We start from the raw sequence: 25,909 nt of genomic DNA, 5'->3' as shown, positions 1-25,909 counted from the left end.
GTAATGCACAAATACCTTTTCTCCAACTTAAATGTCAGAGAATAGTGTCCCATCGTGCTTGAGCAACCATGGTAAATCTGCTGTTGTTTTGTAACCTGCAGTCTATCCAAACTAAGGAAGCCTATTTTGCTCCTTTGATGTAAATTGGGAAGAATCCAAAACTGAAAGTTTTGTCACCCTGGTTGGAAGGATGGTACAACAGTGCAGTGAAAACAACAACACTGTTTCACAATCAGATATTTTGAAGTTAAGAAATGACAACGGAGAAAGCATGAAGACAGGGCTTCTTTGACTGACTGTGCAGCTTCCCGCACGCTGAGGGCTCAAGGTAGTCCTGCTGTCCCAGGGAGGTTCCGCCAGCGGCCCAGGGAGTCCACAATGCCCCAAAGGCATCAATTCACCATCTTAAGTGGTTTCCTTGGTAACAGCAGTTACTAGTTTTCCACCAATCAATGGCAAGCGGGGCTGGGAGAGTCAGTGTCCTACATAAAGAGTCAGACACATTAGCACGCTCAGTCAAGGGCTTATTCCCTCTGCGGACGCGCTCAAGGAAGGAGCCATGGCTAAAGGGACAGGGGTTCGGCATGCCACTGCCAGGCGATGGGCCTGCTCCTTTGCTGCTCTGTCACTGCTGTGCCTAGCTGTCCAAGCAGGTAAGGGGGAGGGCTGCTGGGCAGGAGCATGACTAAGTATGCTGGCTGGGCTGGGGCATCATGGGGAACTCCGGTCACGTTGCGCAGGCTGTGGCTCAGAGCCACAGAAGCAGCGACAAAGTGGGACTGGTGGTGCGGACGTTTTCGTACCAGAGAAGAAACCTTTAAAACACACTTTGCAAAAGTGTGTTAGCCAAGGCCAATGTGATCTTGAATGGAACGATGAGAATCTTGAATGGAATGATGAGACCTGAGAAGTAGGGAATCTAATGTCTCAGCCGTAGAACAATTTGAACCATGTGATTTGGTCTGTGGGGCAACGGGGAGTTGGATGGTGCTGTTCCAGAGCAAATCATTCCACACTGCTTGCCTCTTGATAAGTGGATGATTTTTCCCAAGGTTAAACAAGGAGCCTAACAAACACTAACAGCCTAACCCATCATGTTAACATGTGCATATGCTGAATAGGCCAGTGCTCATTGCAAATTTGACCTTGAAGTTCTGTCCATTCAGTTCCCTGCCCTGTTGCTGACAGAAAAAAAAACAGTTACAGAAAAATGGACTGTGCCCTAAAGAGAATTTACACACTAGTGCACTATCAGTATTATTAAGAGGAGGTTTGATTATCAGTGTAAAAGAAAAGGTGGATGATAATGATGCTTCCTGTATCTTTTCGATGTTGAATTTCACTTCGAGACGAAAGGCTGCATCTCCCACTTCCAGTCCCCGACTCAGCTCGATTTAACTGTGCCGCTTGTGTCTCTAGAAGAAGCTGATCCTCTGGATAAGACATGGATTTAAAAGATATAATATGTGGGCCAGATTCACTGCAGGCATAAGCAGGGCCAGGGAGGGTGCAAGGAAGTCAAAGGAAAAGTGGGGGCTGCAGCATACCCTCCAACTATACCCTCATTCAGTAGGACAGTCCATGTGGTACAAATTAGTTGTGACTGAAGTTTGCCCACCAGCTCTAGTCAGTGACACACTCCCCCCCCCCCGTTTTGGGGGTGGTGATATTGTGAACTAGATCTTGTAACAGCTCTTGGATGAATTTTGAAAATCTGGACATGGTGGGTATTAGAGAGCAAGATGTTTTCTGACAAATCTGATGGATGACAAATTATACAAAGGTGCTTTCTCTGGATTGTAAGGAAATGTATGTGCGTAGAGAACCAGTCTGGTGTAGTGGTTAGAGTGTTGGGCTGGGACTCAGGAGATCTAGCTTCTAGTCCCCACTCAGCCATGAAGCTCAATGAGTAACTTTGGGTCAGTCACTGACTCTGTCTAACCTTCAGGGTTGTTGTGAGGATCAAATGGAGAGGGGGAAGAACATTTAAGCCACCTTGGCTTCCTTGCAAGAAGAAAAAAAGGTGGGACAGAAAGTAATAAATATAACAAAAATACTTTGAAGTAAATATTGCAACATTTCTTTAGCAGAGCCACAGGAGGGGCTATCTTGTGAAGATGCTAGGCTTAAATGTGAAATAAGCACAACAGTTGCCAGTGTTGAGTGCTGGAAGTTATGGGACAGCTGCTCATGTGAACAGCAAACCAAACTGGAATAAGGGTATGGGGGACCACACAGAAAGACAGACAGGGAGACAGACAATCCAAAGTTGGAGAAGGTGATTTTATAGCTGTGAGCCTGCCACCCCTCACCCCACCCTGTGCTGTGTTCCCTGGAGCAAAGAGTCACAAATGCCTTTCTTTTGAAAGAGGCTTCAACAAAAGCGATGTTTTCATGGAAACACCCGCATTGGGTGCTTTCCCCTTTAAGTAGTTCTTTCCCACCCCACTGTGCCCCTTTGTCCTTCCAGGGAGTGGGATTCGTTTGCCTTTGGATTTTAACCTTTTATCCCAGCCCAATTTGGACTGAGCAGGAGAAGCAAGCCAAGATACCAAGCGTATGAACAGGCTAAGCTTTCTTTCCCTCGGGAGGCCGAGAAGTGTAACTTGGCTCAGCGCGAGCATTTAATTCATCCGGTGGCAGTGATTTCATTGAGTTAATGACGGCTGTGAAACGGCTGGCTCAGATCCAGCTCCCAAGAGTAGTATAAAGTGAATGCGCTGATACTCACAGGAGCTAGCCTGGCCTAGGCAGAGCTGTGTGGGGCAGAGTGACTGTAATCACCACCTTCGGTGTTAGGGAGTCGGAAGACTTGAATGAGCTCATTGCAACCCTTGCAAAGGGGGGGGGGGAGCTTTCTAGAAGCCAGAAATAGCGAGACATGCTAGAACCTTGAAAATGCTGACCTCCTATTTCGTTTTCAAAGTAATTAGCTTATAGATTTGGAAAGATTATTGCAGGCTACTGAAGAATGCAGGAAGTACGAACAAGCATAAAGGAGAACACAAGCCCCATTATTTTCACTGGGAGAGTTACGCAAATGCTTCGGTTGGAGCATGCCCATGAGCTGCCTTAAACAAGCTGTTGTGTGCTGCCCGTGTCCCCTGAGTGGTGACAAGTTCCAAGGGGCAGTGTGCCTGAGTTTGGTTTCCTCTGAGAGTATGTGCATGAGAGTGCACACACCAGAGACTACTTTTAGTACTATTTATTTTATTTACAGTACAACATAATAAGTTGAGACAAACAGCCAGCACTCGTACAAGCAGGGCCAGCCCAAGACATTTTGCTGCCTGAGGCAAAGAACAACATGGCGCCCTCTCTGTCCATGTACACAAGCCGACTAGACTGTTTCTTCAACGCTGGTGATGCAACAGCATCCTCCACTGAACCTGAAGGCAGCAGGCCAGCTTAGCTTAGCCAAGTTCCTAAGGCTGCAACATGGCCTTGGCAGGGTCTCGATTATTTTTTGTACCGTGGCTAGGTTTTATTTATTCATTCATTTAGAACATTATAAAGGCACAGCATATCACATATCTGGGCTTAACAATCCTAGTTAAGGCCACAACTGGTGCTGCATCTTGAATCGATCATGAGTGGGACCATCAGTCACCAGCTGCAGCTAAAATGGATTGATAATCACCTCTCCACCACTGTCTATCAGTGCCATTACGGAACTGGAACCATCCAGAAATGAGGTATATTTCCTGTCAATACTACCCTCTCCAAAATATCATGTAGAACAAGATCTCTGAGGTGTAGAGTCATTTTGAACTTTGAAAGCTGTAGTTTAGGGAGAGGAAACTTTGCTGTCAGAATTTTGGTTGCACTTCCTTTTAGATATATGTGGGGGAGTGGTAAGTAAGTAAGTAAGCTTAGTTTGATGGGCAGGGTCATAGATTCTAGCAGTTATTAAAGACCGTTGAAGCCATATTCAGAAAAATAGGATCACACAGGCTGGGCTCATACACAATGTTAAACTAAGGTTTAAAGTTATATGCATGAGCCTCCAAGCTCAGCCCCTCTCCCCCTCTGGCCTGGCTGTGACGAAGAGATTGGAAGCATTTACTTCCATTTTCAACTAACCATGGTTACTGTTATATCCAAGCTCGGACAAGTGGTTAATGTTAACTATGGATATGGAAACAAGCCAACATCAAACTGCAGTTAATTATCCTGGCTTGTGTCCCTTAACCATAGTTAACACCAGCCAATTCTCAGTTTGGATAAAATGAGTAACTCTGGTAAGTTGAAAATGGAAGTGAACGCTTTCAATCTTCTCCTTGTGGCCATGCCAAAGGAGGAGAGGGGAGTAGGGAGGATATGAGCCAAAGGCTCGTCCAGGCTCATTCGCATTAAACAGTGGTTTAGCATCAGAACGCAGTATTCATCCACAGTGACTGTCCCCAAAACAAAAAGGGATACCTTAAAAACAAAACAAAGCCAGGAACTTCCCTCACAATGAATGATATTTCTTGTCCAGGATTCTGTCCAGCAGTAATCCAGAGGAAAACTGCTATTATGATGAATACACTCTTAAATTGCCTAGTGTGTTTGCATTCACACCAATCAATGCAACAATTGACAGATGCCCTTGAGATAAATTTCTCTCTGCCCTCACCTTCTGGGACCAGTAACCTCACTTCCTGTCCATGCTGTTTTGTGCCACACTCCCTGCAGTCCAGAAGGCAGACTTCAGTGGCGACTCTGCGTTGGCTACCATCAACCACTCACTGTCCTTGCTGCAGCGACTACAAGAGCTCCTGCACAACGGGAATGCCAGTGACATCACCCTGCGGGTGCGCACTGCTGGCTCCGATGAAATCAAAGTCTTTCACACCCACCAGTTGATGCTGAGCTTGCAAAGTGAGGTCTTTGAGAGCCTCCTGCACAACCAAACGGAGCTCACCCTGCATGAGCCGCCTGATGCTGCAGCCCTCTTCGAAAAGTTCATCAGGTAAGAGGCTGCTGCATGCTCTCCACACACAGAGGCAGGGAGAGCTCATTGACCTAGTTAGAATGGGCTTGATGGAAGCAGCGAGTGAGTAGACTTCCTGGGACCCACCCCATGGTTCCTCTGTTGGATCTGAACAGCTCACAGGCCAGTCCTGAAAGGACCATATTTGCCCTTCTGCTTGCCCTCCATCTCTCCCGATGGCCTAGCTGAACCTTGATGAGGTGACCTTGGATGCAGAATTGTCTTTAACTGACATTGTTTGGAGCACCGCCTACTGGGAGGTAGTCTGAGAGGAAAGGAATAAAAAGAGAATTATCTAGGCCTAGGTCTAGTTACAGAGCTATGCTATGCAGCAGTTGTTTAGTTTTGTAAGGTCATTTTAGTTTTGTAAACAAAACCTGTTGGAACTTAATTTGTCCCTCAGTTCTGTGACAGCACCTGCCCACTCTGCTTGGCCAGGAGAAGCAAAAATGGATTTGTGTTGGAGCTGAGAGTAAAGGGAGAGAGACTGGGCCTCCAAGGACCAAATTACTCAAGATTTTGGAGATTTGTGATTAGATCTTCCATTTCTTTTAAAAACTGGCATGGGAGTGTCAGGGGGAGGTTCCCCAAATTAAATTGGGACCATGACCCTGGAGGAGGTCTCTCCCTGTACTGTTTTCCTAATCTAAATTGCCCCCCCCCAAGTTGCTATGGAGGCAATTTAGACTGGGAAAGTGCTTAAACCTCCTCCAAGTGCTGTGATACTACTCCAGTTCCCATCCCCACTCCAACCTGTTGCTTAAAAAAAAAAAATAAAGCATGGGAGATCCGATTGTGGATTTCCAACATCTCATCAAGTTTGACCTTAAACTTGGTAATGTGGCTGACTCCCCAGCCATTCCACCTTTTGCCTTTGTGGAAAGAAAAAGCAATCTGTGTTACTTTATTCCAGGTGTGAGCAACTTGTGGCCCTCCAGATGTTTCAGCCAACAACTCCCATCAGCACTCACCATTTACCATGCTGGCCAAAAGATCTGAAGTGCCACAAGTTGCCCATCCCAGCTATATTCCATAGCCTCTTTGGCTCTGACTGTACCTTAAGTGCGATTTCTATCCTACATACTGTGTAACTATAGACAGTGGCAGCTAAATTCTAATTAGGAGTGTGGCAGGTTCTTTCTGCTACCCTTAACACCAACCCTGCATGAACACCGGTGCCACCTACAGCAGCCAACACAGGTGGGCAGGCAAGCAGCAGAAGCGAAGAGACTTTGTTTTTTAAAGCAGGTTAGGTTTGGGTTGGGAAAACTAAAGCAGTACGCCGGGTGGGGTTGGGTGGAGTTGGAGTTGAAAGAACCACAACAAATCACCAGAATCCAAAATGTGGGTTAATGAACCTCAAAATGAAATACAATTCCACAAGAATAATATCACGAGCCCAGGGGCACCTGCTAAGGGGAAGCCCTGCATAGCTAGCAAATGGAGTAAACAACATAATGATCCTTATAGGACACATCCTATGAGCCCAGTCCTTTAATCCCCCTACCCTACCGAAACTAAAACTGAGTACATGTCACTAACATAATTGCATATTGTTCCCCTGTTTACCTCTTCCACCATCTTCCTCCCTTTCCTCTGTTGTCAACCCTGGCTCATTGTAAGTAGGTTGTAAAAAGACTTCCGGCAGGGTTTTGTCCTCTGTTTGGCAGTGCTATATAAATAATAAATCATAATTGTAATGATCAGAGTGGGGAACATTTGAGAGGTACGCTACAGATTGTGTTTAGGCTCAGAAAGAGGGAATCTTCTTAAAGACTGGTGATGGCAAAAGCCAAAGAAGAATTTGTTAACAGAACTAGAATAGGCCCTCTCTATTCCCTCCATCTGATCCCCTTTAAAGTGTAGATGTGTGCTTTCCCAAGGGTGGAGAAAAAAAAGGTAGATTGGGATCTACTGGGAGATCAGCCAGGGTTTTCTGACTCCCAATTGTTTAACAATTTTAGCAAACATAAAGGCATTTTGGGGTGTGCTAAATTGTGTTGTTGAAACCAATGAAACTTGAACTAAGAGAGACTAAGAACTGGATGTTTGTATGAAAGGGTGTCTCTGAAAACCATTCCTCGGGCTGAGTATGTGCTCAGAGACACTCTGTTCCTTAATTCTAAGTGCATGTCTGCTCCCTTCCCCATGCAACTCTTTTGCACTTGGCTACGTTGGATCTTGGGGTTCTAGAAAAAAAGAAAAGAAGCCTGAAGTCTGCCCACCTCTGCTCTGAATCTACTGTCTGCCTGATTTACACATTTGAACTTTCTGTGCTTGTAACTGTATGTATGGCATACCATTTGGAACCTGGTTTCCTGGTGAAATCTGTCTTTCTTAAATCACTAGATCTTCTCTATGAGAATGAGAAGCTTGGGCAAGGTTTCCAGGAGGGAGTGGTCTGTACAAGGCTGTGTCCCTTCTCTGGCTCCTAGTATCTATTTGCTTTTGCCCGTATCTTTAAAAAATGACCAGGAGTCAGTTTAAAACCAGCTTACTGGTGACCTCATGTATTGCTATGAAGATGGTACACTGCCCTTCTCACTGGCTAAATCAGGGTCTCTTGCTCAATTACTTTACTAAAATCATCAGGCTTTCATTGCAAACAATCATTTGTAATATGACAACAGACCCTACGTGTGCTTTAGATCCTAAGTTTGTTGAGATTCTAATATCTAGACAAAAACTGAGAATCTTATGTGAATTTGCTGATAAATCTTGTGACGATCATAGGCTATATTGTAGGAAATCCTACATTTGTGTGCCATAGGAGAGGAGACAGCAAGCGTGATGTTGAATTGGGTGTGAAGAAAAATGGACAGAACTAACGCTCACCCCCCCTTCTCCTCTAGGTACCTATACTGTGGTGAGATCTCCATACTCCTCCATCAAGCCATCCCGCTTCACCGGCTAGCCAGCAAATATCGCATTTCCAGCTTGCAGCGCGGGGTCTCTGAGTACATGAAGGGCCACCTGGCCAGTGAGTCGAACCAGGGCCATGTGGTGGGCTGGTACCACTATGCCTTGAGGGTTGGTGATGAGGCTCTCCAGGAGAGCTGCCTCCAGTTCCTGGCCTGGAACCTCTCTGCCGTGATGAGCAGTGCTGAGTGGGCCTCCGTGAGTGTAGATCTGCTGCTGCTGTTGCTGGAACGATCTGACCTGGTTCTTCAGAGCGAGTTGGAGCTGTACACAGCTGTAGAGGAATGGGTCACCACACACCAGCCGGAGGACCCCATAATCAAGAAGATGCTGAGATCCCTGCGCTACCCTATGATTTCTCCCAGCCACCTCTTCCACCTGCAAAAGCAGTCTCCAGTGATGGTCAAGCACTACAGCACTGTGCAAGACCTGCTCTTCCAAGCCTTCCAGTTCCATTCTGCTTCTCCGATCCACTTTGCCAAATACTTTGACGTCAACTGTAGCATGTTCCTGCCCCGCAACTACCTCTCCACCTCCTGGGGCTCCCAATGGGTCATTAACAACCCAGCCCGAGATGACCGCAGTACCAGTTTCCAAACCCAGCTGGGACCAAGCAACCATGACTCTGCCAAGCGGGTGACTTGGAACGTCCTCTTCTCCCCGCGTTGGCTTCCAGTCAGCCTGCGTCCCGTCTACTCTGACTCTGTCTCTATGGCCATCCAATCTACTCGGATTGAGGACGGGCGCCCCCGCCTGGTTATCACTCCAGCCACCACTAGCTCTGACTTTGCTGGCGTCAGTTTCCAGAAGACTATCCTGGTGGGTGTGAGGCAGCAGGGCAAGATCTTTGTCAAACATGCCTACAGCTTCCACCAGAGCACAGATGAAGTGGCTGATTTCCTGCTGCACACCGACTTGCAGAAGCGCACCTCTGAGTACCTCATCGACAACTCTCTGCACCTGCATATCATCGTCAAGCCAGTCTACCATTCTCTAATCAAGGTCAAGAAGTAGAAGGGAACAGCAGGACAAAGCAGGGTGAGGGATGTATCAGCTTGTATTGAAGAACAGCAATGATTCCACCATCCAGCGCAAAACTGGCTGATACAGGCTCTGCATCTCGCAGTCTGTAGGTGCCAGAGTGGCCTGGAGTACCTGGCACAAAAATAACTTCTGCACCTGCAAAACTGGGGACATTTTTTAAAAAAAATAGATGGGAAATTTAAACACTTAAGGTTATGGGCGGGTGGGGTGGGGATTCCCTTACCTCTGTTTCTACTGCTTATGTTTAGCTCCCTTCTCTCTTATTTTAAGGATCTCAGGTAGAGCGGGAGAATCTCGGTGGTGCTTTGGTCATTCTCAAAGAATCCCTCCCTTAGCAAGGGCTTTGTCCCCCTTCCCTATTAGAATCTGCCGTGGCTGCTCCATGTCTTGCCCATGAGGTTGTGTTCCCACAGGACAGATGTAGGCACAGAAAGCAGCGCCTTGGTGGGAAAAACTCCTTGGAGTAATATTGAAATTAGTTCCTTCTTGTCATCATCATGTTTTATACATCCAGATCTTCCAGCCTCCCCACAAAACGTCTAGTACATTAGATACCAGCTGGAGGGATCTTTGAGGGAAAGAAGTTGCTGTGTGTGAAGCATCATACAAACAGAACTGTCACTTTGTCAACTCAATCATTCTTCTACACAAATCTCAGTTTTTGAGTGGCCCTCTTGCCTTTGGTCTATACACACATACACTTCTTTTGTCCCGCTCACATCTCACATCTCACATCTCATTCTTCTACACAAATCTCAGTTTTCAAGTGTTGAAAGTGGCCCTCTTGCCTTTGGTCTATACGCCCATACACTTCTTTTGTCCCACTGCCATAGCTGGCCTTGTAGGTTTTGGAGATTTTTGGAACATTACAAATATCTGCAAAACCTTTTTACCAGTCATGAAAGTGGGATGAGTAGATGGGTCATGGGCAATGATGCATCTATCATGCCATCTTCAACCATCTGAAAAAAATTATTGTCCACTTCCAGTGGTTATTTTTCATCACCGGTGTCTTGCAGATTTTGTCACATTCAACTTGCCCTTCCTAAGACACAGACAAATTCTTAATATTGAGGATAACATAATAACAAGGAAAGCGGAATGGCTGGATTTCTTTAAGTCATAATTGCTAGTTCAGTGAATGAAGAACTGATTTGCTGCAAGACTGAATACTGTGATACATTAAACAGAGGTTCAGACTTCGTATGCCTCCTGATCCCTTCTTAGCACGAAGTCTGTGATACTTGATGTATAGCAATGTTTGGAACTGGAGGAGATGGGGCAGGCCCGAAGGAGCACATGGGTTGCAGACTATGGTGCTTGTGCTCTCTCTGCAGGTAATGTCCACAGCCTTTTGAATGGCACATCAGTCACACAGATTTCTGAATTAAAAAAACCAGGAAACATGTTGGAGTGACCATGTGGTTTTATTTTGAGATGGGAATGATTTTCCAGTCTTGCATGCAGTGTTATGCTCATGGGAAGACGCCCAGGAGACTTCATTGCCTTCTGCTCAAGCTTCCCTTCCATGCGTCTGCCCTACCACTGCTCCTGTCCCAGCACTAACATCTCCTTTAATCTCATCTCCCCCTTTCCCAATATCCTATTGTGCTTCTGTCTTCCACCTACTGATGTGGTTTCCACTCCTTAAGTTTCTGGTGATAGTTGTTGCTCTTGTTCCAGTGGGTCCATTCATGTTGCAGATTTTGCAAAAACTAAGTCTTTCTCTCCCCCCCCTTGCCCCCTCAACCCATGGCTTTAGCTGAAAATTAGTTTGTTCCACAACAAGGGTTTGGGAGTAAGGTCATCGATGTGAGGAGTATGGATTGTGACTAAAATATCACAACTTGTTTGAAGAAGGGAGCAAAATTACCATTTATTGTTTCTGGTGTGTGTGTGTGTGTGTGTGTGTGTGAGTGAGAGAGAGAGAGAGAGAGAGAGAGAGACAGAGAGGAGATTGTCCAAATTAATCTGCAATAAACTTTAAACTTAATTTGCACTAAAGGAAATGTTTGTTATTTAGTGGAAATGGGCTTGTAGAAATTACTGGTAGAAAATGATATAATTAGTCAGAGGAATACTATATGGACAAAACAAATAGCTACACATGTTGAAAGCGAATGCGAATACTGACAGGTATTAGTCAAAATAATATGGGCATGACATTTCATTTTTCAAGCATTCCTAACTTTAGACGAGCGAGAAAGAGAAATGGAGCATCCTGTTTTTGATCTGTGTTACTGTCTGTTTTGATGCATCTGATATAGACATCATCAGAAATAGAATACCTGTCTACAAAGACCATTGGCCAGACAGTTCTTTGTGCAAAGTTGTGTACGACATATGCATGCACACCTTTGTACATAGTGTTAATCTGAAATACCTGCCATGCCTAGTTCTATAAGCAGTTCCCGAGACAGAATCTGCACCTTCCATCATCATGCATTTAAGAGTCTAGAAATCCTCCCGCTCATGGTGCTGTGTGTATAACTTTTTAAAGAATGCTAACTAGTTAGGGTTAAGTGACCTCAAGTAAATGCTTTAGTCACAAAAATGCACCTCTGTAACAGTCTTTATTCCTATATGCCAAGGACATCAACGTGGACCATTCCCATATATTGCAACTGATGTTCAGTCTGATTCTAAGGATCACTGTATGCATTACTTGTTGTACCGGGGAAATGAGTACCAAATAACTGTGAACAGCATCATTGGCTAATGCCGTGTATTGCATGTATATGGTAGCTTTTGTTAGCAAAATACAGATGAATGGCGGCGTAGGAAGGATCAAGAAGACTCCATCTACATAGTGGATAAGAGCATTAGCTGGAAATGTCCATTTCAAATGTCAGCTCAGACATAAACTCACTAGGTAAGGCATTATTCTCTCAGCCCCCTCTCCATAAACTTACCTAATTATGGCACAAGATGGCAGGAGATCCCTGACTGGTTCTCCTGTGGATTTTTTTAGATGACAAATGCCCGCCCCAAAAGAGAGAGAGGCAAATGCAGCCACATGTAGGGGGAAGGATTTAGCTTGGGATCATAGTTCTGTTGGAAGGAGGTGTTAATCCTTTCCCCCTGCACTGCAAGTATCCATCAGGTACTTTTATTTTTGGTCAATCGGGCAAACAGCAGCATTGGGGAGCAATTTCAATTGGGAAAATGGCATAGGGGGTAACATTCTCCCCATGCCCTACTCAGTGCCATGAGCCAGAAATGAATTGCCGTACCACCCCTGACCCCCCGGCTGCATTTTCCATTAAAAACAACACAGGTGATCTCCCGCTACCTCATCTAGTTTGGCCCTTATCAGGGGGTTGTTGTAAGTATTACTGAACCAATGTATATGAAGTCTGTATATGTTGCTAGCAAAAGTATACCAGAAACATCACACATGCGTGCCATTCATAAACTGTTTGCACATATTTTGCCATTTTTGTGCAATATGTAGCGTGTGTATGAAGCAGCCTTGACAGCAACAGAAAGGAGGTGGCACGCTGGGCCAAAAAATAAATAACCGAAGACACCTAATGCAGGTTTAAGACTTGCTGTGCCACAGTTAGGAGTGGTTACAGTAGGACATACACTTCCGATGCACCAAGATAGCATCACAAAACAGTGCTTGGACTTGAACCAATGCAGCATGAACATAGGCCGGTGCAAATGTTTAGGCGCAGGGTGTCAGGCACTGGGAGAGGAGTAACGGCAAGTTGATGGAATCATAGAACAGTGGGGTTGGAAGGGGCCTATAAGACCATCGAGTCCAACCCCCTTGTTTAAGGTCATGACAAACCCAAACGTACACTCCTGACATATTGGTGTGCAAAATCCTGCTCCACAACCAGAAAATCTTTTGGGAAAAGAGCAAGCAAGGGATTTTTTAAAAGTTATCTTGTTTCATTAGCAACCACACCACGGCTGAACCCCAGTCCTACAGAGTGAGTGATTTTAGAGGGGGCGGTGCCCCCAAAGCTATCCCCTATCCTCAGACACAGGACGCAAATGGATGTCTCTCATTTACTCTACCTCTTTCTGGTCCAGCAGCAGTGAGGGGAAGAAGCATAACCAGGTGGAAGAGAGTCAGAAGAGGAAAATAATCTTAAGGAGGGCAAGGGGGAATGACATTTAGAGCTACATCTTGTGTGGAAAGCTATGAGCATCTGAGTTGGGCAGGAAGAGGAAGAGTGTTGCTGGACAGAGCCCAGAGTGATATGCTGGGATTGGGAATAGCAATCTTAATAGCATGGGGGAATATCCAAGGGTACCAGCCTCCCCCAACGTGGTGCCCTCCAGATGTGTTGGACCACAACCCCATCATCCCCAGCCAGCATGGCCATGCTGGCTGGGGATGATGGGGGTTGCAGTCCAACACATCTGGAGGGCACCACGTTGGGGGAGGCTGGTGTATGCAAACACACTCAGGCCTATTGTAAGGCCGCTCCCGTATGGAAGTCTTGGGCTCTGTCAGCTCAATGAGAAGCACTGTGTGTTTGGCAGGAATGGAGTCCTGTCATCCCAGCACCATCAGCAAAGAATACAAGAGCCTGAAGATGAATTCTGGAAATGCTTTGGGGTTGGTATTGGAAAATGCATGATTCTCTTTTCTGTCCCACTCTACCTTGCCACAGCTTATACATCTAAAAGGCAATGTTTGTAACTCCATCACACATTTTGCAGAACCATTTGCCCACTGTTATGACGACGTGCTTCTGAAGGATGCTTTGTGGCATCCAACCTAGCAGCAGGCTCACCAGAAAGTCCATGTCATCTGAAAGACCTGTATAATCCCTTCATGGAACAAGGAATGGCTCCTAGTTGGCAAGCAGCCCGATTGCCCCTTACTGGGAGACAGCTAACCAGAATGGGGGCATACAACTGCTTCCCCTATGCCCATGGTCATGATCAGAAATTGTGTGAATTCAACTGTTGCCCCTTCCTATTCCAGAGCTCTTCCGGAAAGGTACTAGTTTAAAAGATCCAAATCAACTGAAATGTGTTTGATTACTTAGAGTGATGCAAAAATATAACATGTGCACAGTGTATGTGGTGTGACCCATCACACCGTAGGTCACAGAGATGCTGTGGTACTCTGTTCTCCTCAAGCACAAAGGCACAACACAGCAGCAAGTGCTTCCATTTAATCTAAAGTGGAGACATGTGCTTGCAGAGCAAGGGGCTCTCCAGTTCTGTCCTGGTTACGGCACTGGATGTCTCTGGGGACAGATATATTTATGCCCATCCAGGGTGATACTTATTTCTGGCTGGGGGATCCAGTCCTGGAGGTGAAAAGCCTTTTGTGGCAAGATGAACCCCTGACAGGAACACTCACAACCAACCATGTAACCTTTAGGGGGCCTTCCTTTGGGTCGCCACAGCTATTTCTGCAGTAAGCTACTTTCCCACAATGCCTTTGGCCACTGTGCCTCCTGACTGGGCACCAAGGGCAGCTCCCCGGAACAGCTTCTCAACCTGCTTGCATCCCCTCAGTTCTTAGCATCGCCAGTTCCTGCCATCCTTGCCATGAGGGTTGGTACTGTTCACTGTAACATAGTTTTGGCGAGGCGGGCGCTGGCTGGGCTGAGAGGTTTTCTTGGAGATGCCAGCTTGATTAGAGGTGACAGAGAGAGAGGAGGCCTCACTGGGGCCTGAAGGGGAAGAACAGGAAAGGAAGAATCATTAGGACTCATACGTATTGCATCACAGCCAAACCCTAACCAGGGCTTGCCTGACACAGTTATACTACTCCTCAGCTCCTCATATTCCTCTATGATACAGGGTGCTTCGAGGCCAGGGTTTTATTGTGCAATTGCCTTGCCTCAACCACAGGCTTTTACGGGGGCAGGGGGTGTCCAGATGACACAATCTTCCATTTGTAACCCTCCTGTGTTTTCCCACTGCTACTACTTCTGCCTTTCTTCTTACCGCCTCCCACCCCCAAAATAAAAAAGGTTAAGGAGGGAAAGATGAAAGAGATGCACCATGTCTTTGGGTTGGTAGGGCTAGGAGCCCTCTGTCTGGAAGGTCCCATATTTATGCAGACCTTCACATCAGTCCAACAGCCTTCAATACAACTGTGCCAACCCTGCAACTTTCTAACCCTCAAGTGTGTGGTGTTGCTTATTCCAGGTGAATGACTCCACAGTAAAAAGGTGAGACCTTGTATGTGCCCTGGAGGGCAGAGGTTTCCATATGCCATGGGATCCAAATGCCCTCCTGTGTCCCATGGCTCCTTTCCTACCATGCAGAGCAACAGTTAAGAGCAAGATTTGGCCCAACTAGGGGTGTACGGAGTTTGTAAAATCTGTTCCGTCTATGTTTTGCAGATTGCTGGGTGCCTTTTGTTCCATCGTCTGCTTGTTGGTAGAAACTGTTTTTTCCCCATTTCCCAAATTTGTGCAAATTTGCACTTGTGAACCTGTGCAACCCCCACCCCATGCACAAATCCTCCCCAAAATATGCACACCCCTGAAATGTGCATTTTCATGCTTTAACCTATGGGGGAAATGTGCATTTTTGGCTCATTTTTTAAAATTTTATGTATTTTTCTATGACTAAATTTGAGCAATATTCTGGAAAGTAAAACAAATGGCTCGCAAGTCCACAGAATCCATGCAGCTCAAGAAAAGCCAGTCTGCTGCAGGATCCATGGGTCGGATTCATAGAAACTCCTTCAGTTCCGTTGTGGGTTTCTCCAGCACCCCTAGGCCCAACATGCTTAGGCTCACCCACCTGATGATGGCTGGACCTGTAGAAGCCTCACCCTGGACAACTGGACTGCAGCTTTCCCAGTGCCCCGGGTGTTGTGTGTCCCTCCTGCTGCCATAATCTTGTGCTCAGAACTGCTTTCTAGTGGATGCCGACGAGCAGCATTGTTCTTTGGACATGGGAGCTGGAAGCGGGGTGGGGTGGGAGAGATGGACACACAGACTGAGAAGGCACTTCATGGGTAGGGATCTCCGTAACACCCATGATTTCTTATGACAGTATACCTGCATGGAGGATTGGAAAGGGAGGAACTAGGGGCAGTCTGCAGCACAGAGAGGCACCAGCTGGCACCTGTGCCACTCATTTGTTCTGTAAGATGAGCTTTCCAGTTTGGAACGTAGAGGAAAAGGTGCCACTTTTAACAGAAGGAGCCTTCCGTCACCCCCTCTGTGCTTTTTGTTTAGTGTTGCAGCACTAAGGAGACAGCAACCAAATCTGCTACATACACTCCCCCTAAGACCTCTACGCTGTTCAAAATGGGCACGGCAGACAAGGAAGGAGCTATAGCCTGGTTGGGCCTTTTTGTAGCTTGCAGCCTCAGAACTGTAGGAGGATCTCATGGGAGCGATTCCAGTCCACTTTTGGAAAATAAAATGGAAAACCCCATGTGGACTTCATGAGGGGTTGGCGCACTGGTGGCACAACGAAAGCTCAGCCAGGGCCCACTCAAGGGCCATCCGGAAGCATCCGGAAAAGGGCAGAAGAAGCTCAGCATTGGTCCCCGGAGGGTGGTGAATTGCAAGCTGTGAATGAAATCCCAGCCCTCCTGGTTATAGCACAGGGAACACCATGGAAGTTAGCTCTGCCCTAGAACAAGCTTGGGATGAGCAACCAGGTAGCCCCTGCCTTCTGCTGGAGGACCCCAGTTCCACCTAGTTGCAGTTCTGGGATACTTACCCTGTGGCCAGTGACCTCAAAGGATCGTGACCGTCGCTTCCTTTTCTTGGCCTCTAGTGACTCTTCCTTCTTCTCAAGCTTCTTGCTTCCCTTTTTGCCAACCCGGAGCCAGGGCCCAGGGGAGCGCCTGGGGGCATCCCTCCCCGGGACGGTCTCGCTGGTGCTGCTAGACAGGTTGTCCTCACTGACAGCGTGCTGCAGAGCAAGGCTGCCCGGCTGGCAGAGGGCAGGGGTCTCCCGGCACAGGGGGTCCTCACTCTCACTCAGAGAGTGCAGGGACAGGCTGCTGTGCTCTTTGGTGGGCTCCAGCAGGTTCACCCGGTCAGACTCCAGCACTCGGGAGCGGCGCCGGGCTGCTTTCACAGCAATGCTTTTGGTGCTGCTCACAATCTCCTTGCGCTCTGCCAATGGCGGATGCATGCAACAAGCAAAAAGAGCGTAGTTTGTATTTACTTACAGAACACATTTTCAGACGCACGCTTGCTTGGCCCAGTTTTTGGCTATCCTTGGCCAGAGTATCAACAGCCTGACAGTGGTGATTATTGGCTTAGAAATAGCAGGATGCAACAGAAACACAGCTGTCTTTTCAACAGCACAAAGTGGGGGAGGGCCCTCCTTTTCTTTTTCACATCTTGTTATTGGGGGGGGGGCACCATGGCAGCTTCCTTCCAAATACAAGATTGAGCAATTGGGTCTGAAATGAGGGCTTTCCACGTCGAGGCCGTTACAATTGGCCTCAGCTGCTGCCAGCTTGTGACACGGCTGAGAGCAGGCAGACAGTTCCATGGGGAAATACTTAGCCCTTAACCAGAGCCACCCCAAGAGACTGTGCTGACTGAAGCAAAGGACAAGATGGCGCCCCCTCCCTTCCATGTGCAAAAGCCGACTGGAATGGTGGTTGAGTCTTTCTTCGACACTGGCAGTGGGATAGCATCCTCCACCGCACCTGAAGGCAGCAGGCTAGCTGAGGGGGTTCAGGGCAGGCTGTGTGGCCTACAGCTCTTCCTTCCACTGCCTTGCTGCCAGCTCCCGGCATCTGCCACCTGAGGTAACCACCTCACTCTGCTACTAGAAGGACCAGCCCTGTCCTCAAATATTCACGTTACAGTTACCTCCACGTGTCAGGATGCCATCAGAACAGTGATCGCTGCTATCAGGGGAAGAATTTCGTTGGCTACCCAAGCTAACCAGGCTGTCTCGGGGTGCATACTGTGGAGAAGAAGAGAGGCAGGGCAAGTCAAGATAGAACAATGTCCCCCGGAACATTGGAGACCTCCTCTTGTCTGTGCCCACCCCCCAGCATGGCATCACCAGTGCAGCTTTGGATACACATTTATGGATTTCCACCACCATGCTGCTTGCTCCAGGCCACTGAAGCTCTTCCTTTTTCAGCTCAGCATACTGTACTGTAAAAGTGGCTATGCTACATAATTAGAGGTCTTTCCACAACCTTACCCACTAGGTAACACTGCCTCTTCTTACAGCTGAATGCCCATGCGTTCTTGAAATGGAGGCACACTGCCTCTACATACCCAGTCTCTCCCTCCCTACTGCTCATACCTCTTGACTGATCATGCCGTTGACGCGGATAGGAGGCGGTGTCACGACTGCTGAATTCTTAATCTGCCGGGCCCGAGGACTGGCCTTGAACACCTGACCAGCTTCACTGCTGAGAGGAGAAAGAAAAAAATAGTCTGTTAACACTACAGCAGCCTTCCCCAGCCTCTGGACGCTTTGGATGGCAACTGCATCAGTCCCAGCTGGCATGGCAAAGGGTTAAGGATGATGGGAGTTGTAGTCCAAGACATCTGGAGGGCACTGAGTTGGAGATGGCTGAACTAGAGCCTAAGATCTGGGCTGAACTGGATCTTCTGATGCAGATGCTGATAGTCACTGGGCTGCTGCAGAGGTGTGTGAGTGAGAGTGTGTGAATGTGCGCGTGAGAGTGAGATGCAGGGGGAAAGTGGAAGGGAACCCCTTCCCCACCTGTTCTTTACATCTATAACTTCCTCCCACAGCTGATTTTCCCCTGGCTGAAGTTTCCAGAGCTGTGTTGTAGGGAAAAGCAAAGGGGCCTGGAGAGTGTAGGGGAGAACAGCCACAGCTGTTCTCCCCTACAGTCTCCACCACTTCTTCACTGAAAAATCTCACCCCGTTGCTTTGCAGCTGTCTGGCAGGAAGCAGAGTTTCCCAGGCCTGTGTACAACCCACACTGATGCTGCTGTAGACCACTTGCAGAGCCCACGGTTTGCTTGAAAAAGGTCTCAGGTTGAAACGGCCATTTCCAGTTGTGTATAAAGGCTGGGAAAGGCCTCTGCCTGAGATAAGCCAAAGATGCACTGTCAGCTCGACGGTACTAGGCTGGATGGATAACTAGTTTAAAGCAGCTCCGTATCCTGTGCGTGTAGATGTGCTGTTCATCTTGCTATCCTCCTTTGGGAGACAAGGGAGTTTTTAAGCCTTCTGAGAAAACTCTCCAGCCTTTTGCAAACAGCAGTTCAGCTGCCACCAACTCTATCCATTGTGTGCTAAACATGCACATCAGTATAGTGATAGTGAACTGTCAGCCACCGCTGATTAGCAGATAAAGTACTTCCTCCAACTGAAGACAGTGAACATAAGAACCTAGGAAGCTGCCTTGTACTGAGTCAGACCCTTGGTCCATCCAGCCCAGTATTGTCGACACTGATCTCCTATCCAGCCTTCTCAGTTTATCATTCTTCATCAGTTGTGGAGGGCAGACGAAGCTGAAATGACCCTCCTGCAACCCACATCAGACATATGCACAAGAAGTCCCATGGATCTTACCTGTCTGTCTCTGGAACCAGGGGTGGGAGAGTGCCTCTCCGAGAATCCCGCCATGGTAGTTGCTGATACTCGGAGCCCAGTGTCTTTACACTCTCTTGATCAGAATCCAGGACACTTTCCACTGGGAGTGCGGGGAGCTTTGGCACAGATGTGTCCTGCAGGGCACACAGCATACCTGTTCTGATCGTCCTGCAGTCATAGGCAAAAGCAATGCAACGAGGCATTCTCTGCCCCAAATGCAGAGCTGATGGTCTACAGAGGGCATGATGGGAAAGCGGCGACAGCATTGGTGCTTTAAAGCATTAGGAAACATGTTTCAAGCTTTGCCCTCTAACTGGACAAACTACTTGATTTCTCCAGGCCTCAGCTTCTAATTTATTTCTGACGATTCCATGCAAATACAGTGATATGCCCAAGGATCAAAGTAGAGGTGAGGTTGGCTGTGCACTGCAAGGGCTGCTGCTGATATGAACTCTGTTGAAGGTGGATACATTGTAAAAGCCCCCTGCCTGGTTGTTTAGTCTTGGTGAGGATCTCAGAGAGAGTGCAATGAAACAAGGGTCTGACTAAGTCGATGTAGCCCAGTGCTTTATGTAAACTGCTTAGAGATTTTGTATTAAGTGGTATACAAACCCTAAAATATTAGAATAATTAATTAACAAGGCCACAGTTTGGCTATATAAATAATTACTAGACCTGACTAAGTTTCACACACAGCTCATCAGAGAAGACTGGAAGTGAGAACTGGAACATCCCATTTCTGAAAGGCACTGGATGGTTGCCTTCCCTTTGTGTATTCCACTTCCCTTGACTTGAAATTAGAACGAATACAACATACATTGCTTTTCCATACTTATTGGACATCAGATCATCTTTTTGAGAAAAACATGTCCGCTTCTGCCAAGAGTTGGTGTTGTGGTAGTGGATTTTGAATGTATCTCCCAAATGAGTATGTCCTGTGGTGGTTCCTTTTTGGATCGAGGTATTTCTACATGCTAATTTTGTATTAGAAAAATTGCTGACATTTACTGAATACTGAACTGTATTCCCCTGCTCTAGGACCTATTAAATGGTGAACAAAAGTGGATTTTGCGACCACTCATGGTCGCTAAGAGACTTATACTTCAAAACTGGAAGTCCAAGTCCACACCATTGATTCTTCAATGGACAGAGAACTGTACTGCCCTTTCTATATTTGAACATACAGCTTATCACAGACAGTAGTCTCCAGACATATAGTTCGATATTTGGTCATCATAAGGTAATATGTATGCTTGAGTATCAATGAGAACTTATATATATATGTCTTTGAATGTGTTCCTACTTTGTCCCACCCACCCCAACCCCCTCCTCCTATTTTATTTGTATTGCATAAAAGAGAGAAAATCTAATAAAATATTAATTAAAAATTAAGCAGAGTATGAATAACTAATTAATAATATACTATAAGGTAAGGCCAAGCCAGGCATTTGCTGCATAATGGGATGTGTAATAGGTTTAGGCTTCTGCGATGTGCAGACAGTGTGGTCTGGGGAATGATTTATATGTGGAAGTTGGTGTAGCCCAATGGCTTTTGCTCTGGATCAGGACCAAAGGGCTTCAGACATGGTGGCAGCATGGTACCTTGAGGGCCCGAGCAGCTGCACGGTCAATGGCGGCAACACGATCTAAGCCACCCTCTTCCAGCTCATGCAGATAGGCTTGATACAGTTCTTCCAGATGGGGTGGCACCAACAGCTGAGACTCTGATAAGGAGAGAGGAGACAGGAAAGGGTTGCTCATGGCAGGAGCAAGTGTTCCAGGCAGGTTTCGGCTCTGGTCTTTGGGCTGCTGTTGAGACCATGGCCCTCTCACAGCCTTGAGGGCATCAGGACAAAGACCACCCCTACTAGAAATGTATTAGGCAAGGCCACTGAAGGCCTTCAGTGTAGGGATATTGGAGAAATTTGAGATGGGCTAAAATGAATTCCAATTTCTAAGAATCCGACCTGCGGACTGACCTCCTTAGGCCGTGCAGAGTCTGTGAACTTTTGGATCTTTTAAAAAAAACTTCCCTGAAATTTACACATATTATTCATAGGAAAATATGCTCATTTCGGCTGAGACTGGTAAATATATGCAGGGAAAAGTTGAATGGAATGGGGGACAATATGCTAAATGTTATATATTATGGTAAATTATGTATTTAATTTAATTTAGCCAGTAGTAATGTATGGCTGTGAGAGCTGGACTATAAGGAAGGCTGAGCGCCGAAGAATTGATGCTTTCGAACTGTGGTGCTGGAGAAGACTCTTACGAGTCCCCTGGACTGCAAGGAGGTCAAATCAGTCCATCCTAAAGGAAATCAACCCTGAGTGCTCATTGGAAGGACAGATACTGAAGCTGAAGCTCAAATATTTTGGCCACCTAATGCGAAGAGAAAACTCTCTGGAAAAGACCCTGATGCTGGGAAAGACTGAAGGCAAAAGGAGAAGGGGACGGCAGAGGATGAGATGGCTAGATAGCATCACCGATGCAATGAATATGAACCTGAGCACACTCCGGGAGAGTGCGCAGGACAGGAAGGCCTGGCGTGCTATGGTCCATGGGGTCACGAAGAGTCGGACACGACTGAACGACTGAACAACAACGAATTATGTAAATTGTTGTAAACTCTTTTACGGAATTATTTGTGTATTTATTTGCATAACGAAAAATTTTGAATCTGTCTGTGAGCAGACAACAGAACAAGAGTGCATGACAATCTGCGAAACACAGACGGAGTGAATTTTACACAATCCATACATCCCTGCTTCAGTGTGGAGGGCATTCATGCCTCAGCACCATCCGTCTGAATCAGGGCATCAGCTTGCAACATAAGACCGCTGCGTTATGCCACAGAGTGCTGATGCAAAGTGGCCTTGTTGTAGCCACACACAAAGGCCGTCTGTGTCAGACTGAAAGAAAGGGCGGGGAAGGCCACAAGGATCCATGCTGTGCTTTGAAATGCTTCAGGGAGAGATTCTACAGAAGGAGATTTCAACGCTGACATCCGTCTGCCACGCGTTCATAAACACACACCTTTGGCCATCAGTGCAAGAGGTGGGAAATGCGTCTTCCTCCTGGACTGTGGCTCAGGAGCGTGGTGAGTCTGGCTTATGAATGAAAGGTGCAGCAAATCTAGTATGGCGACACTGAGCAACAGTGGGGGCCATACCATGAATGATCTGCCGTTGCTCGTGGATGATGCGGTGGCAGAGGCTGCGGTGGCACTCAAAGCGGCGCACCGTCCGCTCTTGGTGGCGGATGAGGTTGTCCTTGAGCAGGGCGCCCGACTGTATGGCCGTGTTCTCCACCTCCAACTCATGGACCTTACACAGCAGGCTCAGAACCTCCCGTTGCTCTTCTGAACTGATGCGCCATGGCAAAGCCTCCTCCAGCTGGTGCCCGCGCTGCCGAACTTCCCAGAACCGCCTCTCCAGCTCTGCCTGGCACAGAAAAGAGTTGTGCAGGGTCATGGGGCCAGCAAAAGCAACACAGCTTGTGCTAGAGGACTCCAGCTGACTCCAAACTGCTCCACCCCACAGATGCGACAATATCCCTGTGGCTCCCCATTTTAGCTGATACCCCTCAGTCCCTTTGGCATTTGACACCTTCTGCTTATGAAGTTTATCCTGCTCCCCCAGGAGGGCAGCGATGTGCTCCCGAGCTGATGTCACTTCCTGTGGCTCCGGCACATCTGATAGGTCGTCACCGGTGTCAGAGTCCTTCTCGCTTTCATCTTTGCTGTAGCTCTCTTTCCTTCGTTCCTCTCGCCACTTCTGGTCCCGACGGGCCTTCTCCTGCTCCCAGCTGCAGCACAGGGCAGGGCGGCAGGGAGAAGGAAGATGGAATGTGTGAGGACCCACAGTTGGCAGCAGAACGGCAACAAGAATACCCAGCCATTTTTTGTCTCCCACATGTCAGCCTAGACTCCCAGTCCAGGCTGACACAGAGAGTTTGAACTGGCCCATTCCAGAGAATCTGGAATATGCCCTGCCTGCTCTTGGCTCCCTGCTTACTCAGCAATAAGAAGGAGGTGGCGGGAGCTTTCAATCTGGATCTCCATGTAATTGTTCTCCAGCTCCATGAGGTGGCGTCGCACGTCCATCTGCTCCCGAAAGGTGCTGATCAGTTGTTGCCGGAGCTGATCCATCTCCTGCTTCTCAAAGGGGTTCCTATGGAGCTGTACTTCAGCTGAGATGCACCGTAGGTGGGGGTGGGGGGAGAAAAACTTTCAATTGATGCCAAACGTGGAGAGGGGGGGTGAGGAGGAGGAGGAGAGGAAGAGGAAGAGGAAGAGGAAGAGGGGGGAGGAGGAGGAGGAGGAAGAAGAAGAAGAAGACGACGACAGCACTACATATTCTTTCTCCATTCCCTCCACAGCACTTCTAGGGCAGCCAAGCTCTCCACCTCACCACCTGTATCCAATCTCTCCAAAACATCCAATGCACCACCTAACCTATCTGCCAGTGGGATCTTTTTTAGTCTGAAGTGTTAACTCTATGACCTGCAGTCTTCCAACTATGTTTGAGAGCCACAGAAGCTTCAAGCTTGCCTGTTCCCCCTACCTCCAATAACAGACACACTTCCTTCCCTTTGTACAAGTCTGTAAGGCGTGAAGCCACCACAGACAGATGGCCAGAATGCTGACGGGAGAAATAACGTAAGAACATACAAACAGCTGTGCTGGATCAGACCAAAGGCCCATCTAGTCCAGCATCCTGCTTCCCACAGTGGCCAACCAAATGCTTCCAGGAAGCCCATCTCAAACAGGACATGAGGGCAAGAGCCCTCTTCTGCTCTGGTTCCTCCTCACTGTGCTGCCTCTGATCCTGGAGGAAGCACATAGCCATCCTGATTAGTAGCCACAGATAGCCTTACCCTTCATGAATCTGTCAGATTCCCTAAATAGTCATGTCCATGCCATGGCAACAACATCCCTTGCTCCCTGCAGGGTTCTTTCTACCTTGAATACTGCGGATGTCAGGTCGCAGTGGGTGTGGCTCTTGTTGCTCAATCTTGCGATGTAGCCGATGAATCTCACTACGTAGGTCAGCAATGATACTTGTGTACTGAGCGATGTGATATGAGACATTCAGAAGGTTACGCTTTACCTGCCAAGGCACAGAGAGAGAAAGAGAGAGAGAGAGAGAGAGAGATGGATGAATGTTGGGAGCACATGGAGACTGCAGCATCCAATATTATTATTTTTATTCATTTGTTTATTTATTACCCATCTGTCTTGTGCTATCACACCACTCAGGGCAGCTAACAACAATTAAAACCAATGATAAAATACAATGACATTCTATATAAATAACAGTATGCTAAAACACAGGCTCAGCATATAAAGCAAAAACGTTGGATAGGAAATAATCTATCCGGTAAAATAAAAGGTCTGCCGAAATAAAACCATTCTGACCAACTGGTGAAAAGATGGCAAGAGAGGGACCAGCTGAGTCTGATGGGGCAGAGAATGCCATAGTTTTGGTGTGACCACTTGTTCCCATCAACTGAGACATTATAGTAGTTGGGAAATAGAGAAGGGCCTCTTCACCAGATCGTAGGGCATGAGCAGGCTGGTAGGGGAGGGGGTGGTCCCTAAGATATTCTGGACTGAAGCTATTTAGAGTTTAAAGGCAATCACCAATGCTTTGAACTGTGCTCAGACAAAAATTGGTAACCAGTGTAGCTGTTGCAGGGCAGGTGTGACATGATCCCATGCATGAAAGCTCAGTAACATCCTTGCTGCTGCATCCTGGACCAACTGAAGTTGAACTCCCTTAAGCCCCTAGATGTGGGAGGAAAACTCAAGGGTATCCCATCAGCTTTGCATGCTGGGAAAGTGGGTAGCGCATGGAACACTGCAACATCGGAAGCTGTCTTATGCTAAGTCAGACCATCGGTCCTTTTAGCCCAAAACTGTCAACAGTGACTGGCAGCAGCTCTCGGGGGTTTCAGGCAGAGCTTTTCCTGCCCTATTTGGAGATACCAGAGGTTGAACCTGAGACCTTCTCCATGCAGAGCATGTGCTCTGCTACTGAGCTACAGCCCCTCCCCAGGAAGAGGTTGGTAATGCATGGAAAGATAGGAGAACCTGGGAATGGTATGAATGTGAAGTTGGAGTGATGTGGGGGACTTGACAGAAGTTTTGAGAAAGTTTTGTGGGTGGGGAACAGTTGTGAGGTTGCTAGATCAAAAACACAGAACACGGGAGTTGTGGTGTAAGAACTTAAGAAGAGCCCTGCTGGATCAGGCCAAATGTCCTTCTTGTCCTGCAATCTGTTTCCAACAGTGGGCAGCCAGATTCTTCCGGGAAGCTTGCTCTGCAGCTGCCATGGAAGCACAGGATGCTCGCCACTTAGCAAACGACATTTTTTTTGGTCTTCCACCAAGTGGGTTGATGGAGAAGGTGCAGAGCTGAGGGATGAGCTTCCCTTCCTCTGCAGCCAGGACGGAAACCAAGCAGGCTGGCAG

At 47.4% G+C, this 25,909-nt stretch overlaps 2 protein-coding genes across 2 annotated transcripts in view; one reads left to right on the top strand and one right to left on the bottom strand.

Moving 5' to 3' along the window:
• Positions 1–559: 559 nt before the first annotated feature.
• On the top strand, positions 560–8,908 carry BTBD17 (BTB domain containing 17). Its single transcript, XM_084832345.1, has 3 exons — positions 560–653; positions 4,678–4,954; positions 7,828–8,908. Exons 1-3 carry the CDS (start codon positions 560–562, stop codon positions 8,906–8,908), a joined length of 1,452 nt encoding a protein of 483 aa, XP_084688471.1.
• A 5,156-nt stretch (positions 8,909–14,064) lies between these two features.
• KIF19 (kinesin family member 19) overlaps positions 14,065–25,909 on the bottom strand; it is a 46,389-nt gene continuing 34,544 nt past the window's right edge. The window contains exons 10-20 of the mRNA XM_084832344.1: positions 24,399–24,546; positions 23,452–23,626; positions 23,044–23,242; positions 22,608–22,878; positions 21,035–21,156; positions 19,412–19,566; positions 18,164–18,272; positions 17,716–17,812; positions 16,604–17,004; positions 15,671–15,830; positions 14,065–14,586 (exon numbers count right to left, since the gene is read on the bottom strand). Coding sequence (XP_084688470.1) covers positions 14,432–14,586; positions 15,671–15,830; positions 16,604–17,004; positions 17,716–17,812; positions 18,164–18,272; positions 19,412–19,566; positions 21,035–21,156; positions 22,608–22,878; positions 23,044–23,242; positions 23,452–23,626; positions 24,399–24,546 — 1,992 coding nt within the window. The 3' untranslated portion in view covers positions 14,065–14,431. The remainder of the gene's footprint in view (positions 14,587–15,670; positions 15,831–16,603; positions 17,005–17,715; positions 17,813–18,163; positions 18,273–19,411; positions 19,567–21,034; positions 21,157–22,607; positions 22,879–23,043; positions 23,243–23,451; positions 23,627–24,398; positions 24,547–25,909) is intronic.

Source organism: Heloderma suspectum, chromosome 2 (assembly GCF_057233095.1).
Source record: "Heloderma suspectum isolate Gila_16-S chromosome 2, 16-S_ref, whole genome shotgun sequence".
Lineage (NCBI taxonomy): Eukaryota > Metazoa > Chordata > Lepidosauria > Squamata > Helodermatidae > Heloderma > Heloderma suspectum.
The sequence above is the reverse complement of the archived record's forward strand: the minus strand, read 5'-3'. Positions and strand labels throughout refer to the sequence as shown.

Coding starts and splice junctions, on each gene's coding strand:
- BTBD17 (XM_084832345.1), top strand. CDS start 560: ATGGCTAAAGGGACAGGGGTTCGGCATGCCACTGCCAGGCGATGGGCC. Junction 654..4,677: donor GTGCCTAGCTGTCCAAGCAG/GTAAGGGGGAGG, acceptor CACTCCCTGCAG/TCCAGAAGGCAGACTTCAGT. Junction 4,955..7,827: donor CTCTTCGAAAAGTTCATCAG/GTAAGAGGCTGC, acceptor CTTCTCCTCTAG/GTACCTATACTGTGGTGAGA.